Genomic DNA, 18459 nt, shown 5'->3' with positions numbered 1-18459 from the left:
GAATCCGTCCTGATGGGGTCTTTCTGAAGCTCTTAAGTGAATGTCTTTGTAATGAACATCTTCAGGTTGGGTTGGATTGCCCCCCTGCTTGAGGTTTTTATTTAAATGCAAATTGAATCCTCCCACTGGAAAGCTAAGAGGAGATTTAAATAGCAGCCAGGGGATGAGAATGTGCTTTATGGGGAGTCATTTGACTCCACTTCTTGTTGATTTCCTCATTTCTCTTCCTTCACGGCCAGAGCTGCTTTCAAATAGTTCCCTATCTCAACTATGAGCGATGGGGAGGGGTAAAGCCAGTCTGCATCAGTACAGGGCTGAGCCTGGGGTCAGCACCGAGGGGCTCTGTCAGGGCTCAACCTGGAAACTCCTCTGAGCACCTCTGGAGCCTGTCCCTGGTTCAGGGAAGGGGACCAGGACATGGAAATGGACTCTGGAAGATGCAGGTTCAGGGGCTGTTGGGTTCTCGATGCTGCTGCGCGGGTACCAGCCATGGCCCGAGCTGGGGGTCTGGGCTGGTGGGAAGAGCTGAGCAGCGCTGAAAGGAGCAGGGATCCCTGAGGGTGTTGGGGGCTCCCAGAGCTCGGGCACTTCCTGAAGCACTGGGGATGTCTGCAGGGCTCCAGTGCAAGCGCATCTCTGGGGAGGCGCTGTGAAGCTCCATGGAAGGTGCGGTGAGAGGATCGCTCTCTCGGCTTTGGCTTAGAAGTGATTTGTTCTGCAAAGTTATTCTGCAGCGCTTCGAGGAGGAGCAGGGAAGGGAAAGCCTGGGGTGACTCTTAGGATGGGAACAGGGATCCAAAGGGTCCTACATCCGTGCAGCATGGGGTCCCCCAGTCCCAGCCACCACTGGGACAGCCCCAGGGCTACTCTTGAAGGCAGCTCCTGCTTTTCTTGCTCCCCTCCCTTCACCCATCTCCGTCCTTTGCCTTGGAGCTGTGTGCTCGCAGGCGGGGAGGGCGGGCTGAGGGAGAGCTGCTGTTACAGAACACCCTGTGCGAGCACAGGGAGCCATAAAAGGCTTAAACTCTGGGGCTGGTGATGCAGCGGGTACACACAGGCACGCACAGCCCGGCTGCAGCGCTGAGAGCAGGGAGAGCAGATGGGGAAACGCGCTCCCCGTTCATTGTCCTGCATCTCGGGAGGGTGAGGATCAGGGCTGCTGGATTGATGCTGATTCCTTTCTTCCCTTGCATCCCTCCCACACAGCAATCCCAGCCCCGGCTGCTCCCGGCGCTGCTCGCATCCCTGCCACCAGCGCGGGAAGGGAGGAGGAGGAGGATGCTCTACAGGCACTGAGGATTCGGGCATTGAAGAGCATCTGTAACCAGAGCCATGCTCCACCTGGACACAGCGCTGTGAGTACATCCCTGTGCTTCCCAAGCTCCTGGCAGGAGGGAGGGAGTTTCTGCTGGAGGTCAGTGGGTGATGGGGAAGGGAGTGGGATGCTTTAAAGCAGGAGCTGCTTTCTCCCACTGCCAGGCCAGGCTTTTAATAAACAACCAGCAACAAAGCTTTGAGACTGTGCTAAAAGTGGGTTAAGGAGGGGGCTCTCCTCCCAGCCCCATAGTCCCAAATCCCACATTTTCAGCCCTTCTCCCAGGCCAGGCCCTGTCTCAGCAGCGATGGTGTTTGCCTTGCGCTGCCCCCAGCTGAGGTCTGACCCAGGCTCTTTCCATTCCCTGCGGAGGGATGCAGCCTAAGCACAGAGTAACAAGAGCTTTATGAACGTCACCAGTGAGGCTGCAGGGCTTGAAAAGCACCTTCTGCATTTGACCTGTGCTAAAGAGAAGCTGCTTGTGGGGAGAGCAGCGGCAGCAGCTGGGGCAAGGGGAGGAGATGCAGGATGCTGCTGGGAGCTGGACCAGGGACGGGGCATCCTTAGTCTTGCAGGTGGGTTATCTTTCCTCTTGATGGAATTACAGCTCTCTCCCTGGAGACAAACTGGGATGTGCATCTTGTTCTGCTGATTCTTCAGCCCATCCAGGAGGAGGGATGGGCTGGGATGTTCTGTAGATTAAGCAGCTTTCCTTGCTGTCCTGGAGCCTGCTAAAGCTCCTGGCACCCTCCTGATGCACAACTGCTGTGGAATATTTCCTTCCACGACCTTGCTGCCTTTCTGTATTAGCAACCCCTGGGAATTGCATTTGGCATGGAAATGATCCCAAGGGACTGGTGTTGGGGGGCAGGAGTGAAGCTGGAGGGGGGGGGTCAGCTCGGTCACAGCCTCTTCACCTTCAAACTGCACCTACTTATGTCTGCAAAGGGAGATGCTGGGGAACAGGAGTAGAAGGAGCTGCTTGTGAGCTGCTGCTTCTCCTTTGCTTGCCACGATGCATTTGTGCTTTTGCTCTTCCCTTCTGCCTCTCTCTTCTTGCCAAGTGGGTATTTGCAGAGGAACCAGCGGATTTTGTTGTTGTTGTTCGGGGGAGCTGTTACTATGGCAAGGAAACTCGATTCAGTGCGAGGGGAGGTCAGAAATGCCGGGCTCAGCGTTTCATTCCTGTTCTGTTTAAAGCCTCAGCTGCCGGGGTGTGAGCAGGGAGCAGCAAAGGAGCCCCTGCGGCTCAGGGGGTTTCTTTAAAGCCTTTTCTGCTTAAAAGTTGGAGGCTTTCGGCAGCCCAGCTGTGGTGCTGCAGATGTGGAGGGGGCAAAGCCTGCAGAAAGGGTGCCTGTGGCTTGGTGGGGAGGGGTTTAGGGGTCTCCTCTGGGTGCTGAGCAGGGAGAAACGTGGGCTTGGAGCTTCCAGGAAGCGGTGCCCTCCCCAGTGTCCTGTTTGGCTGTGTCTTTACAGCAGCGGTTGGTACCTGAGCCCTCAGGGCCTCTTCACACCCTGCTGGTGTTTATCCTGCACTGCAAAGGTGACATCTGTGTGCTTCGAGGAGGGAAACCAGCTCACTTCAGTCGCAGTGATTAATGGGGAGGTTTAGGTGCTGCTCCCACATTGGAAGCTGTGTTATCCGAGGTGCCTCGTGTCCTGCCAGCTTCCAGTGAAGCTGAAGGCAGCACAAAGAGCATTGTCCCCGTTTCCTGTCCTTTCTCATCACTTGTCCTTTATGTTTGGGTGAAACCCCTGATTTTAGCCAATATGGCACGTGGTACCCAGGCAGGACCAAGGTCCCTGCCTATGCCAGGTGTATTGGGGCTGTGTGGCAGCATCCCATACCTGGCACCTCTCACCACCTCCATCTCTGCCCCTTGAAGCAAGTGATGAGTGTTGAGTGGGCTGGGGCCACACTGGGAGCAGAAGAGCTGAGCCACAGGGATTGATGGTTCCTTCCATTCTCCGGATTGCATTGGATTCTGCGCCTGGAAGTCAGGAAAGCACCAGAGTGCTGCTGAGACCTGGAATTGTACTGGGAAGAGAACCAGGAGCAGGCAGGGGGGAGCTGGGCTCCTTGGCTCCTGGGGATCTCCTCTTTGTGTCCCTGCTCCTGGCCTTGTAGCATGGATGCTCCTCGGGGCAGACACACGTCCCCTGCACTGAGCCTCTTTCCAGCTGCCTTTGTCTGTGCTGTGTCATCTCCTTACTTGAGGGAGTGCAGGCAGCCAGGGCAGAGCTGAGCTGGAGCTGCTGGTTCCTGCCGGTGCCGAGGAGCGGGAGCTGTGATTTCATCTCGGGGTTTGTGTGCTATTTCCAGCACATTGTTGTCCCTGTTCCTGCCTCTCCTGTGACGCCTGGAGCACTGGGAGCCGCTGCTGCCTGCTGCCTGGGTGGCAGCCTGCTCTCAGCTCAGCCCTGCAGCCCCTGTGCTGCGGGGGGGCTCCACACGGCCGGGCTGCCCCGTGCTCATCTGACCCTGATGCTCAGGTGAGTGCAAGGGCTTTGCCTCTGAAAGCAGCGGTTTCTTTAGCAGGCTGGCGTCTGGGTCTGCTTTAACCTGCTCCTGCTGACAGCGAGGACCAGGGGGACGCTTGGCAGGTGATGCGGTGATGTCTGGAGCACAGCTCCTGATGGGGATGTGATGGGCGCCCTGGGTCTGACCCGCGGGTGGAAACCTCGAGTGAGCAAAGCTGAGGGTGAGCTCTTGTGGCCCAGGTGGACTTGGGATGAGATGCCAGGAGGAAGTGCTGTGGTCTCCTGGATCCTCGGGGTGGCCCTGATGTGGGCACGGTGCCTGAGTGAGGGTTTGAGGCGGTTCTGTGAGTGCTGGAGGCTCTTCAGAGCAAGCGGGACAGCATCAGTTTGTATGGGGTTGGATCTGCCTCGGTCTGAGGGAGAATTTAAGGGTCTCTTTCTGTTTGTAGCATGCACAGTTTCATACGTGTTGGATAAAATGGCCTGAGGTCCTCCCTGGGTGGAGGGTGTATGAGTGTGGCTGTGGGTGGATGGTGATGTCTCGGGGTGCATATCCTCAGTCTGAGCATTAAGCATGGAACATTTGGGAATATCTCTGTGGCTTTTCATCTTCTGGGGCCTTTTTGCATTGGCTTCCATCTGGAGAGGTGTCAACGGGATCCCTCCTCACTGTGCTCATTGCAACGCATTCTTTAGGGTAGAGCGTAAATGACACCCTGATGGCTGGAGGGGGCAGGATTCTGCTCCGGATGGGTTGTGTGCTGGCTCCTGAGGGAATTCCAGACCTGGAATCACACAACCTCTGTGGGGTGAGATAGGAAGGAAAGGGAAAGCAGTGACCAGCACTGAGATCGCTCTCCCCAGTTCAGCCCATAGAGCACTCTAATACCCACCAGTGCATCTCTTATACATCACAAATCACTGCAGGTCATCAATGCTCCACAGCCGCTTGGCAAAGACCTTTTGGGGGTGCTGAGCTGTGCTGAGCCCTTACAGCTGGGGTTTCCGTGCCCTGGAGGGGCCCAGCTCTGATAGAGAAGCAATTACCATTCAGTTTGAGTTTAATGTGGCCATTTAAGGAAGGAAAACTGTTAATGCTCCCAGAGTGTTTGGGATAATGAAGTGATGATTCCCTCTGGCTGGGAGGAGCTGCAGGGAAGGGGGTGCTTGGGCAGCTCCTGGCTCCTGCAGTATCGCTTCCCAGTGGGATTCAGGTGATGCTGAAGGGGAGGGAAACCAAGTGCGTGCGTAGAGGGCTTCACGCTGGTTTCATTGTCTTTAACCAGCGTGGAAGCCAAGAATAGCGAGTTATGTGTGCAGCTGGACTGGGGCAGAGCTCTGCACTGCTGCTGCTGAGGGTGGGTCCTGCTGGTTCTGCTCTCTGGGACCACACTGGGCTGCATGGGCAGGTCTGGGCTCTGCCTGCTCCCATGAAGGACCCACAGAAACACCGCAGCCCTCTCCAAGTGCTCCGAGTCACTGCTGTGAGCTGCTGTGCTCAAAGCAGACGCTTCCAGGCCATTTGAGACAGTTCTGCTTGAGCTTTGGGTAACCGTAGTGACAGCAGAGACACTGGCACCAGCAGCGAGCTCTGCCTCTGTCACTGATGCTTGACGGGGTCTCATCCCAGGGCTGCACGTTCCAGCTGGAGAAGGAAGGGCAGGAGGATGAACCCTCTGGTGTCTGGAAGCAGGAGCCAGCTCTGCCCGTCTCATCTGTGGCTGTGCCTGTGGTCATGCATGAGAACCCACCTGCAAGAGCAGCAGTGATCCATGAGAGCCCTGCTCCAGAGCCGCTTGAGCTGCCCAAGCTCCCCGAGCGGATCCAGCTGCCGGCAGTGATGCGCATCACATGAGAAGGGATTGAGAGGAGACGGGCAGCTGGTGACCTGAGCCATTGTCTGCCCCTTGCTCCTCCTCCTTAGCATTGCTTTGTGTTCCTCTGTGCTGTGCGCATGTGCCTGCTGCTGGGGGATGCAGCCCATGGAGGTGGTATTTATGAACCACCTTCTCCATGCAGTAAATGGTGTTCAGCTGACTAGTTGGGAGAATGAATGGCAATAAAAAGCCCTGCTCAGATGGGTCGGGTTTGGTGCCAGCTCGCACTCATGTGGGAAATGGGTTTGATGGATCCCAGCCCAGTGGCCTGAGACCTGTTTCAGTGATGCTTTTCCATCGCCCTCCTCTCATCACACTGGCAGAGGAGATGTAGGAGCTAACGTGACCGTGGAAAATGATGTCCCCTTCGGATGGGCCCTGCAGGCTGAGCCCCGGGGAAGAGATGAGTCTGGGGGGGTGATGTTTTGTACCTGAGATAACAGCAACCATCCTGCTCTGAGGGATGCCTCTGTCTCCCTGCTTACCTGATAAACCCAACAGGCACCCCCAGTGCGCTGCACACAGGGTGAGTCTGGGGTACACCAGCCCCTCTGTGTGTGTATGCACCCCTGCCCCATTGCTCTGTGCTCTGGTCTGTGACAGCAGCAGGATTCCCGCTGGGATCATCCCAAGTGTGACGGGTGATGGCAGGAGGCTGTAGGTGGCTGTTGCTAAGCTACAGGCGGTGCCTGCTCCGGCTGTCAGGGCTCGGGGAGCTGCAGGGCTGTGGCAGGGCAAGGGGTGCTGGGGGGGGGGCGGACAAGGCCTGTTCCTGGCTCAGGAAGTCTTGCAGAGCCCACCCCAAGGGGTCTGCATGGGGAGAAGGGGGGGCGATGCTGTCTTAGCCCAGGGCTGCGCTCACACAGGAGCCCGCTGCCTTTGGGGCTCCTGATGGCATGGCTGGCTCTGTCCTGCAGTCCTGTGTCAAACATCCCCTGCTGGAGAGGCTGCTGCCTCTGCCAGGGTGGAATGAACCCCACTTGGTTTGAAGGGCACCGAGTTACACAGTGAAGGTGGAGATGCTCAGTGCAAACCACATCCCATTGGGTGCTGGGCGAGCCAGCAAGCCGCTGCCTTTGTTCCTGTCTGTCTGCCCTCTCTCTGTCCTCCTGCCCTAATGAACCTCCTCTGCGTGCTCCTGAGAGGAGGTGAAGGGGACACCGTGGGCTCCCAGCAGAGCCTCTGCCTCCCCTCCCTGCGCTGCTCTGGTCCCTTCCAGCTCCGTGCTTGGGCTGCAGACACGAGGGCCGGCTCTTGCCTTCCCCAGGCAGGGTTTGCTGGGGCGGCTTCCCCCCAGGATGGGCACGGGGGTTAGGGGGAATAACGAGGGCAGAGAGGGAGGGTGTAAGGGAAAGGTCCCCAGCAGGAGGGGAAGTGAGCAGACACCTGCAGCCCCCTCACTGGGAGCGCTGCCTGGGGTGGGGATGCTCAGGAACCGGCTCCAGCCTCTCCTGCCTTTTCCTCGTTATCCCCATCCTTTGTTTTGTTTCATCCTAGGCCCAGTCCCTGCAGAAGCTTCTGAAGCAGATCCGGAGCTGCAGGGTTCATGGGGACACAATGAAAGGTACCGGCGGCTGCTGCTGTGTGTTGGGGGTGGCAGAAGGCACCGGCGGCTGCAGGCAGGGATGCTCCTGCCCCAGTCGCTGTTTGCACCTCGTGTTTCTCCATTGCTTCCCCTGCTGTTCCACAGCATAGGCAGCCCCATCCCTTGGGCAGGCACCGATGCTCTGTGTCCCCCCCAGCCACCATGGAGCTCGCTAACAGCAAAGACTTCCAATGGAAAACCCTGGCCCCGCTCCCGAGCCGCAGGGTCTACTCCACGCTGGTGGAAGCCGGGGGGCAAGTGTTTGCCATCGGGGGCTGCGATGACAACGGGGTCCCCATGGACTGCTTCGAGGTCTACTCCCCAGAGGCTGACCAGTGGACATCGCTGCCCCCCATGCCCACGGCCAGGGCTGGGGTGGCCGTGGCCACCTTGGGCAAGAGGATCATGGTGATCGGAGGGGTGGGAGTGAATCAGCTGCCGGTGAAGATAGTGGAGATGTACAACACGGATGAGGGCAAGTGGAAGAAGAGGAACTCGCTGAGGGAGGCGGCCATGGGCATCTCTGTGACGGCAAAAGGCAAGGAGCATCCCGGTTCCTGCTGCGTCCTTCCTGGCCAGGCAGGGATCCTGTGGGTGGTGGGATGGAGAAGGGGTCCCATCGGTTGGTGCAGCAGGCACTAAAGCTTTCTTGCTTGCTGCAGCTTGAGTGCTGCAGGTGCTGGGAGAGCAGGAATGATGCTGCTGGGTGGATGTGAGCCACAGACCAGCTCTCAGAAGAGAGACAGCTCTGGTCCAAACCCAGAACCAGCCAGGAGAGAGTCAGCTTCACGTGGGCTCAAGCTGTGGAAGGAGGGGAAGTGGCTGCCCTTGTGGCTCAGCTCCTGCCTCAAGTGGGGCTGGTTACATCCCTGCCGGGCTCTGCCTTACCAGCCTGTCCCATTCATTCCATTGCAGAGCAGAGATGTGGATGTGGGTTTCCTTTAGCACGCTCTGCCCTGCTTTGAGCCTGGAGCTGGGCTCAGGGAGCTTCCCACCCTGCCTGGGATTAGGGCTCTAATCTGCAGGGAGCATCTTGGAGAGCTGCTTGGCTTCTCTGCTTAAGTGGGTTTAAAAGCTCCCGTCACGGAATGCTTAAAGATAATATTTACCATCCTGGAGATGGATTCCTCTCTGGGTATAAGCTTGCCTGACCGATGGAGCAGGGTCAATGTGCTGTGAGAGGCCAGGAGCAGAGAGAGCTGCACACATCCTTGCAGCGTGCAGGCTGCTCTCTGCTTTTAGAGCTGCAAGGCCAAGGCTGCTCTCACTGCTCTCCTGCATCTTGTCTGCAGCATGAGATGCTTGTTGGAGGAGATGATGATGCTGTGCGGATAGGGGTTGATCTGGAGAGCCGGGTTTGCCACTGGCGGATGGAGCTGATGGGGAACAAGGAGCCTCAGTGCCTTGGCTCCGAGCCTCCTGTCCCAGCCTGCAGAGCTGCCTCCTGTGCCAGAGCTTGCTGGGGCGAAGCAGGGGAGCAGCATGGGAGCAGCAGCCCTGGATGAGGGAGTGGGGTTGGGGAAGAGCATCCACGTTGCTGCAGGACCAGCATCATCCTCCTGTGCCCCAGGGCTGGGAGCTCGGTTGTGGCTGCCCCATCCCTGGCAGTGCTCAAGGCCAGGTTGGCCACAGGGGCTTGGAGCAAGCTGCTCCAGTGGAAGGGGTCCCTGCCCGTGGCAGGGGTTGGAGCTGAAGGAGCTTTGAGGTCCCTTCAACCCAAACCAGGCTGGGGTTCCAAGGAGCGACCAGTTCTGTGTCAGGGGGGTATTTCTGATGCTTCCCTGTAATAACTCTGTGGGCTTCTCTTTACTTCTCGGCCCTGCCCAGACTACAGAGTCTATGCAGCCGGCGGGATGGGATCCGACCTGCGGGCACACAACTACCTGCAGCACTATGACATGCTGAAGGACATCTGGGTGTCCCTGGCGGCCATGCCCACACCCAGGTACGCTGCCACCTCCTTCCTGCGAGGCACCAAGATCTACGTGCTGGGTAAGGAGCAGTCCTGCCTCCCCTCCTCCTCCTCCTCCTCCTCAGCGAGCGGCTCCGCTGCTCTGGGCCTTTGGGCACGTTCTCCTCCATCTCTGCCTCCTCTCTTGTGCTTCCAGATCCCCCGAGCTTTGCTGGTGGAGGGGCTGGTGCTGGGTTTGGGTTCACAGCTCCACAGCGAGCACCCCTGAGCACGCTGAGACTCACGGTGCTGCGTGAGGGCCCTCTCCTGTCCCACCGTCCATGGGTGCTGGCAGCCAAAGGTGCAGTTGGTCTCTGCTCCATTCTCAGTCCTGCAGCTGCACCAGGAGCCCTTGGGCTCAACCAAGGTGTTAAAATGCTTCTATACATTATATATCAGCCAAGCATCCCCCAGCTTCACAGAGGCTCTGCCTTTGTAGCTGCTTTGGAGGCTGCTATAGGTGGGCAATGTCAGACGAAGCCTTTCGCAGGGGATGACCATAGAATGGTCTGGGTTGGAAAGGAGCTTGAATCATCCAGTGCCAACCCCTGCCACGGGCAGGGACACCTCACAGCAGACCTTGTCACCCAAGGCTGTGCAGCCTGGCCTTGAGCACTGCAGGGATGGGGCATTTACCCCTTCTTTGGGCATCCTGTGCCGGGGGTGTTCATTAGAAAGGGAAGCCAAGGCAGGGACCGCTGCTGTTTGCTCATGGCTCAGGATCAGGATGCACAAGCCCTGATTGCTCCAAGCCTGCACGCCCCTGCCTCTCCTTAGGGGCTACCAGAAGGACTCTGATGTATTTTGCACTTTGCTGCTAGCAAACACCCTGTGGGGCCAGGAGCAAGCCCAGGCTCTGCCTTCAGAGGCATCCGAGCTGTGAATGGGTCCCGTTTCAGCAGCTCTCTTGCTCTCTGCCTGTCCCAGGAGGCCCCTCTGGTTCCTGCTGCTGCTGCCTCGGTGCTGTCAGCCAAGCTGAGCCTTCCCTCTCCCTGTCCCGCAGGTGGAAGGCAGTCCAAGTACGCCATCAATGCCTTCGAGGTCTTTGACACCGAGACCCGGTCGTGGACCAAGTTTCCCAACATCCCCAACAAAAGGGCCTTCTCCAGCTTCGTGCCCACTGAAGACAAACTCTTCAGCCTCGGGGGCCTGCGCCAGGGCCGGCTCTACCGGCAGCCCAAGTTCATGAGGACCGTGGACATGTTTGACATGGAGCAAGGTGGGCGCTGTCCCGCATCCATCCTGCCCGAAGGAGCGGGACCGGTGGCACACGAGGGGGCTTTGCTGTGTCTGCAGACCACAGAGCGCTCATCCGCTGGGTTCGGTCTCCTCCTGCTTGCTTTGAGCTGGTGCTTTGAGCCCAGCATCAGGGCAGCAGAGGAGAGCCCCACAGTCCTGGGTATCCTGACGTGGCAGTGAGGAAGCTGAGCCCTGCGTTCCCCGGTTTCATTGCCCCAGGGTGCAGCAGCAAAACAGCGCTTCCACAAGCACGTGGGTCAGAGAGGCCGATGGTGTCCCGGGGTGGATGCTCCTGTAATGCCCTGTCCCATCCCTTCCAGGTGGCTGGATGAAGATGGAGCGCTCCTCCTACCTCAAGAAGAGGCGAGCAGACTTCGTGGCTGGCTACCTGAAAGGCAGAGTTGTCGTGGCTGGGGGACTCGGTGAGGCTGCGGGCACGGTGGGGATGCTTTAATAGTGCATGTGGGTTGTGTGTTAGCATTACAGAGGGGAGAGACGCTGGCCTGAGGGAGCAGGGAGAACAGACCCCATAGGGGATGGTGTCTGGAGCACAGACCCTGTCCCAGCGCAGAGGATGCTTCCCGCTGACCCCATCCCTCACTGTGCTTCCAGGGAACCAACCGACGGTCCTGGAGTCGGCGGAAGCCTTCCACCCCGAGAAGAACAAGTGGGAGAGCCTCCCCCCGATGCCCACCCCGCGCTGCGCCTGCTCCAGCATCGTGCTGCACAACTGCCTGCTGGCCGTTGGGGGGGTGAGCCAGGGCCTGAGCAGTGCCGTGGAGGCTCTGTGCATCTCTGACGCCTGAGAAGGACCCTGCCCCTCGCTGCCTCCAGCAGTGGAGGCGAAGCAGCCAGGGCGCCTGGTCCTCCCCTTCCTCGATGCTGCCGCTCTGGCCCCATGGAGGTGAGGAGCACGTTGGGCCCTCCAGGTGTCTTTGGAGCTCTATGGGCAATCCCAGGTGGAGGAACTGCTCGCACTGCATTGGTAGTGTCCAGACAGGTCACTGGTGGTTCAGGGAGAGCTGGTGGGATGTTGTCCTCTTTGAGCATCCTGGGATTGATGTGTGCTTCCCGGCACAGATCCTCTTGGCTGGCAACAAGGGAAACCCCCACCTTGCAGCCAGAGCCCGGGGATCAGTCTTTTGCCTTCATAGCAAGGCTTTTCCTGCAAACCTGTAGCATTTGACAGTCAGTTTGGCAGAAGCTGGAGCTGCCAGGGCTCCTGGGAGGGATGGATGCCCAAGTGACTGCTTTGGCCAGAGAGAAGACCTTCCTTTTGGCACAGGACTAGCACAAGTACTGCCTTTGCTGGCTTTCACGCAAAGATGGCCTCAACCTACAACGTTCCAAGTTGGTTTTTAGCTCCTGTAGTGATCTGGGATCCTCTTGTCAGCCCTGGGAGAAAGGAGGTGATGGTTTGCTCAGCAAAGCCAGAATTCCCTGGCTGTCGCCTCCTCTTTGGTTTCCTGCTTCCCAGGCACTTTGAGGGAGGGGTGGCTGAACTGCTGGGCACCAGTTCTAGCTTGTAGCTCTTGCACCATTAAATGCTGTCTTCAGAAAAGCCCTTGGAAAAGCCCTGTCTGTGCTATGGGCTCCATCGGGGTTATGATTGATTGGAAATGTGGGACCCAGACTGAAAAGGGGGAGAGGGGGCAGTGCAGGTGCTGTAGCCAGTGCTGCCCCCCATGCTCTGCATGCTGCCCCATCGCTGGGGCTCTTCCCTGTGAGGGTGCTGAGGCGCTGGCACAGGGTGCCCAGAGAAGCTGTGGCTGCCCCATCCCTGGCAGTGCTCAAGGCCAGGTTGGACACAGGGGCTTGGAGCAAGCTGCTCCAGTGGAAGGGGTCCCTGCCCGTGGCAGGGGTTGGAGCTGGAGGAGCTTTGAGGTCCCTTCAATCCAAACCATTAGTGCCTCTGATCCTCCCTTTAAAGCCGTTCCTGGCCGCAGGAGCAGGGTCCCGGTGCAGGGGGGAACTGCGGAGCACCGAGGACACCGTGCGGCGGCCGCGACAACGGCACCGGCTGGGGGGGTGTTTGTGGTCCAGGCCCCGGTGAGGAGCACGGAGCCCAGCGGAGGGCTCTGGGGTGAGGCTGCAGGGAACGGGGCGGCGGGACCCGGCGTTTGGGTCTGAGAGCATCCCTGGGGGGTGGGAGGTGCTGAGAGCATCCCTGGGGGTGCTGGGAGCATCCCTCGGGGGTGGGAGGTGCTGGGAGCATCCCTCGGGGGTGCTGGGAGCATCCCTCGGGGGTGGGAGGTGCTGAGAGCATCCCTCTGCTCGCGTGCAGCCCTGGGGGGCTGCATTCCTGCCCCTCATGGAGCACCCCTTCGAACTGGAGGAGGATGGACGGGAAGAGGGAGCCTTCTCCTCTTCCAGAACAAGCCCATGTCTCCCAGCACAGCCAATCTCCGTTCCGGCTGCCTCTGCACAATGAGAGTCTTTGGCTGTTAATGACGGGTTTTCCTTTGTCCTTAAGGAACCTTTCCCACACAGAGCACAGCCTGATGCTGCTCTGCTTTCCTTTCTCATCAGCACTAAGCCTTGTTATTGCAGCGAGGCTGCTGGCCAGGGCTTAGGGTTCAGTGCTGCTGTGCTGGCTTTGTTAAGCTGGAGCAAGGGGAGGAGGAATCCGCTCCCTTTGTCTGGCTGCAGCACAGCTGGAGGCTGATCCTTTGCTTTCTCCCTGCAGAAAGGCTGGGGAGAGTGACAGACAAAGCAGTGTCATGGGAATAAACCCGCTCCAGGACTTAATGAAGGGATGTCAGGGGCTGGGGACCAGGCTGGTTGGTAATCAAAGCTGGGGATGTGCCCAGCATTTAGAGAGGGAGAGAAAGAGCAGCTCTGCAGCGAGGGGCAGCTCCAGGTCAGCTGCCTTTGTAGTGAAGCTCCCATCACCAAGCAGGATGCCTGGTTCGGCCCAAGCAGCAGATGCTGTGGTGCTGGCTGCTCCTGCCTGGGGCTGCTTTTCCCTCTGCACAGCCAAGTTTTCCCTTGCTATAAAACTCCCCCAGGAGTCTGTGTCCACGTCTATCCCAGTTCCAGGACTGGGAGCTTCCTGGGCAGTGTGCTCTGCAGCCGTGTCCTGCTCGCTCTGCTGCCTTCTCCCCTGATCCTGCTGGGAAAGGCAGAGGCTCCAGGCACTGTGTGTCCCATCTACAGCACTCACACTGCACACCAAAACTGGCTTGGTCAATGCTGTTCCTGACCCCCAGCCTCTCCTGGGCTTCCTTGCTGTTGCTGGACTCCTCTGGTGGTTCATCCACAGACCCTTCTGGACCAAGAGCATCTCCCATGGGTTGGTGGGTTCCCAGCTCCTGAGCAGCACCAGGTTATTGAAAGTCCTTTCTAGGCTCATCAAAGACTGGAAGGAGGTGCTGTGGGACTCAGCAACAGCCACGCAGGCTCCTCTGAGAGCCAGCGGCTTTGTGCTGTCCTCCGGGTGATGGGGGACCCTGCGCCAAGGCTGGGGAGCAGATTCAGTCGCACCCTGCCTCTGTGTGTGTGTGCTGGGGATTGTTTTCCAGCTGGGCTGGGCTGAGCAGTGCAGGATGCGCTCCTGTTCTCCTCGCAGTGCTCTGAACGGCAGATGGCATCCATGGGCTGAGCGCAGGCTGGACCAGCACCTCCCGGCAGGCAGGGGGATGGAGGCGCTGGCTCCCAAGTGCCACTGGGGCTGTGCAGGGATCCTGGCTAATAAGGATCCAGCAAACAGTTTGGTGTGAGGATGTTGTGCATCTTCTCCAGCATTTCATTCCCATGAACAGGATCACCTGACTGCAAACACCTTGCAGTAGCTATGGCAGAGCTGAATCTGCTCTCAGTCCCCCAGGCACCCTCACAGGGAAGAGCTTCTGCCTAAGAGCTCAGCTCAGTCTCCCCTGCGGCAGGTTAAAGCCATTCCCCTTGTCCTGTAGCTACAGGCCCTCGTTCAAACAATGTCCTGGGACCAAGGGCAGTGTTCCCCAAAGCCACCCGAAAACAACCCATGGTGTTTGCTCTTCAAGGCAGGGAGCTCAGTGAGCTGCCACGTTCATCTCCCACTGTGAGCATCACTGGTGGCTGTTGTCTAACACTGATGCCAATTCAGGTGTGTAAGGGGTGTCTTAGCATAGAAGACCTGTTGATCTCAAACCATATTTGCTGAACCTTTCAATTGTGGATGCTGGTGCAAAGACAACCTGTTAGTAAAGCAAATACAAAATAACTGGGTTTCAACCCAACTTTCCTTCCAAAATACACAGTAAATATGACCTGCATTGAAGAGTGGTCACCAGCAACCCTGAGAAGGGATTGCCTATGGTCTGTACTATTTTCTTCTTGTTTAATACCTGTATTATCTCTCAGCCTTGCACTGAGCGGGATCACATTTCAGTACACCCAGTGCTCTGAGCAGTGCACTGCGGTACTCTTCCTTCCTGATCGTCACTGCATACATCTGCCAGCTCCCTCTGCCCCTGCGGAGCTGCGGGGGGCCCCGGCCTGCTCCCTCTGCCCAGGTTTCATCTCCCCATTGCTGTTCTCCGTGCGCCCTTGCCTGCAGCCCAGCCGAGCTCTTGCAGGTTTCCAGCTCCCTGATGGGGCTCCGCGAATCCCGGCGCTGGCAGTGGCCGTGTCCTCGCCTGAACCCCCGCTCCTGGAGGCTGTTTGCTGGGAGCCGGGATTCCCATTGCCAGCGCCGGGGGCTGCTCCTGCCCGCGGTGATGCCGGGGCTCTCCTGCCCAAAGGCGTCGCTTCCCATTGCCCCAAACAGCCCGCGTCTGCATGAACAGCGAAGGACAGCCTCTGGCAGACGGGGCTGTGGAGCAGGAAAGCCCCCTGGAGCTTCCCATGGCCTGGAACACAGAGCGCTGCTCTGCTCGGCTGGTCCTGGCGAGGAGCAGGGATGCTCTTTAAGATCAGTGCTGCCCTTTCGTTATCATTTGGCCAACGCTCCCCGAAAGGGACCCATACTGGTCTGAACGCTGTTGCACAGCTTCAGAGATGAGTTTATCTTTGGATACCTGGGCATAGAGCTCCTCCGTGTGCCAGAGCTGCAGTGGCACTGGGAAACACCGGGATGTGTCTGTTATAGCGGCTGGGAGATGGGGTCCTGAGCTCTTCTGTGCCTGGTTCAGCTGCAGAGCAAGCAGGACACCAATGCCAGAGTCTGTCTTTCTGCTCCCTTCTGCTCTCCTCCCCACTCCAAAGGAGATACGGCAGGACCTGGCTTCACAGCACCACAATGCAAATGTTATCAGGTTGATGGGGTTCGCAAAATGCAGTCTGGGCACAGAATCTGCTCATCAAGTGGTTCCCAAGCTGGGAAACATGAGCATGGCTTTACCCAGGGCAGGTGGCTGTGATGGATGGATGGATGGATGGATGGATGGACGGATGGATGGATGGATGTGGTGTAATCCACATCTGCAGTGGAAGTGGCCTCTGCTATAATCATTAGATGTGGTAGGCAATAAATGACTTTTCAAAAGGCCCTTATTGGTGCTAATGTGTTTCCCTCCTTCTGCTGATGGATGGGGCACCCCACTGGGAGGGTCAGAGCGAACCCAGCTTCCTCAGAGGACCAATGGCTTTCACACCTGCCCGAGCACTACTGAGGAATGCTGCCAGCTCGGAATGCCACTAACAGCGGTGATCATTAAACCTGGCATTTCAAGGCCTGCTGGGGCTCTTTCCCTGTTGGAGGGCTCGCTGCTGTCAGCTTATCCACAAGCAGAGGTGCACAGAGCTTTGCTGCCACCAAACCCAAAGGCAGAGCCCTAGGCTTTGCCCAGAACGTGGCTGTTCTTAGCACTGAGGCCGCGCTGGAGCATTTAGTCACCAACAGCCAAATCAGCACCAAGTGAGGAGCCTGCAAGTGAATAGAGCTTCCGTCAGGACAAAGCAGCGAGGTGATTAGAGGAGCGTTAAGCTGGTTTCCCTGACACAGAGCCAAATTCCTCGTTGGCTTTCACGTCGGTTTAGTGGACACGCACTGAGGGCTGTGGGGCAGCCCGGCTTGGGATTCCTAAGGCTGCAGCTGGGAATGTCAGTGGATTTCCCCACTGCCGCGGTGCTGTTACAATGGAGGATCCTTATCAGTGGATTCCAGTGGACTTAGATCTGTGTCCCTTGACATTTCCATTAAAATAGGCTTCCTGAGCCGGTCTAGAACAAAAGCGTGCCTAAGCCTGTGTATCAGCAACAGCACAGCAAACTGCAGAGGAGAATTTATCTGCTAGAAACAGAAAGAGAAGCTACCCAAGGCTTCCTTTCATCACCGGGAAAGCCTCCGGGAAGCATCTTTATAAACCAACGGGGCTATTAAACGTGTTTAAAGTGCTTTCCTGGCCCGGTGGGCTAAGCCAGGAGCTGCTGATAGCTCTGCTGGGCTCACCCGGGAGCTGCTGATAGCTCTGCTGGGCTCCCAGTGTTTGGGGCACACAGGCGGCTGTAACTTAGGAGAGTGAAATCGCTTTGTTTATTGCAGTAATAAGGGAGCTTTGGACCTTCCCCCTTCTCCTGCAATCTCTGGGCCGTGCCTGAACAGGATCCTATCTGTTTACTTTGACATTGAAATTGCAGCAGTTGAGTTAATCTCATCTACGCCTTGTTTATCTCCCCTATGGGCCCTGCTGCCCGTTGGTTCGCAGAGGGAAGCACAGCTCCTGTTACTGCACAGTAAATAATTCATTATCACAGCTCTGCTTCAGTGTCTTCCTCAGGCAGGCTCGTGTTAAACCAGGGGGAGAGATTCACCCCTGGGTCATGGTGTGTCGGGGGAGGTTGGAAAGGATGCAGGGGCAGGCTGGAGCTGCCAAGCTGTTCATCCCTGGCATCTTGTGTGGAGCGGAGGAGCCACATGGCCACAGGCAATCAGAATTAGGAGCAGTGGCAGTACAAGATATCTGTGTGTCTTTAGTGCATTGCAATGATATTTCATCTGTAGTTTGTCCAGCACTGTGATCTGTCACAGTGATGGATGAGCAGTGTTCCGGTGCGTGGCTGAATCCAGCTGAACCCTGCAGGGCAGATGTCCTCAATGGGTGATGTTATCATCTCCATCCTCCAATACCCTGATTGCAGAACCACCCAGGGCACGGTGACACTTGTCTGGGTCTCATCCTGACGCGGAGGTGGCTCGGCTGCAATGCGCTGCTGCTGGGACACGGCACAGCTCCGTCCTGAACCGCCTCAGGAACACAAAGCCCGCAGAGAGGGGCCGGTGCTGGATTAAATCATCCCTCCCAGACGCTTCCAAACCCCTGAGCTGCTGGAAGTGGTGGGAAAATCCAGCTCTGAGCGCGGAGATGAGTAATGCTGCAGCTATCTCTTTCTTCGATCAATACGGTGTGTCCTCACACATGCCAGAGCTGGGCAAGACCTCTTGTTTTGGCTGCTCTGGGGAAGTAATTGCATTCTTTTAATATCTCAAAACAAAGATTTACCACAGGGGCAAAAGAGACCACACGGGAGGTGCTGCGGAGCCGAACAGAAGCGGCTGGGAGAAGCCTTTGTGTGGGAGCACCCGAGCAGCCACTGATGTGCTCCCCCAGTGCTCCCCCCACAAGCCGGGCAGCCAGGACGGGAAGCATGGTCCTGGGATGAGCGCGGTCCGGCTGCGCTTGCCCGGGGCTCTCACTGATTTTGCCCTCAAGAAATGTTTTATTCTGAGTCCCTGGTGCAGGTTGAGGCGCTCAGTCCCTCCTTGCAGTCTGTGTGTGTGTCTCGGCTGGATGTGCATCTGCCTGCCTTGTGTCCCTGCATCTCTCCTGGGGTCTGACACCCAGGTGCTTTGCCCCGCATCCTCCCAGTGCTCTGGTCCTGGGCTTCTTAGAATCATAGAACCCCAGACAGGTCTGGGTTGGAAAGGACCTTAAAGCTCATTCACAGGCAGGGACCCCTTCCACTGGAGCAGCTTGCTCCAAGCCCCTGTGTCCAGCCTGGCCTTGAGCACTGCCAGGGGTGGGGCAGCCACAGCTTCTCTGGGCACCCTGTGGTGAAATCACAGCCTCTTCTCAGCCTTTGGGTCCGGGTC

The 18459-nt window shown here is 57.8% G+C and overlaps 1 protein-coding gene across 1 annotated transcript; it reads left to right on the top strand.

Moving 5' to 3' along the window:
* Positions 1–929: 929 nt before the first annotated feature.
* KLHDC8A (kelch domain containing 8A) lies at positions 930–11254 on the top strand. The gene is made up of 7 exons (XM_061362827.1): positions 930–1355; positions 7171–7237; positions 7364–7796; positions 9086–9250; positions 10213–10428; positions 10769–10870; positions 11061–11254. Exons 3-7 carry the CDS (start codon positions 7421–7423, stop codon positions 11252–11254), a joined length of 1053 nt encoding a protein of 350 aa, XP_061218811.1. The 5' UTR covers positions 930–1355; positions 7171–7237; positions 7364–7420.
* The last annotated feature ends 7205 nt before the right edge of the window (positions 11255–18459 follow it).

The sequence above is a fragment of the Neopsephotus bourkii genome, unplaced genomic scaffold (genome assembly GCF_033783945.1).
Source record: "Neopsephotus bourkii isolate Nb327-2 ecotype Australia unplaced genomic scaffold, CSIRO-AGI_Nbou_v1 NB_1139, whole genome shotgun sequence".
NCBI lineage: Eukaryota > Metazoa > Chordata > Aves > Psittaciformes > Psittacidae > Neopsephotus > Neopsephotus bourkii.
The sequence above is the reverse complement of the archived record's forward strand: the minus strand, read 5'-3'. Positions and strand labels throughout refer to the sequence as shown.

Excerpts from the sequence above, each read along its gene's own strand:
- KLHDC8A (XM_061362827.1), top strand. The coding sequence starts at position 7,421 with ATGGAGCTCGCTAACAGCAAAGACTTCCAATGGAAAACCCTGGCCCCG. Across the intron at positions 9,251-10,212 it reads CACCAAGATCTACGTGCTGG|GTGGAAGGCAGTCCAAGTAC; the intron begins GTAAGGAGCAGT and ends CCTGTCCCGCAG. Across the intron at positions 10,871-11,060 it reads TGTCGTGGCTGGGGGACTCG|GGAACCAACCGACGGTCCTG; the intron begins GTGAGGCTGCGG and ends CTGTGCTTCCAG.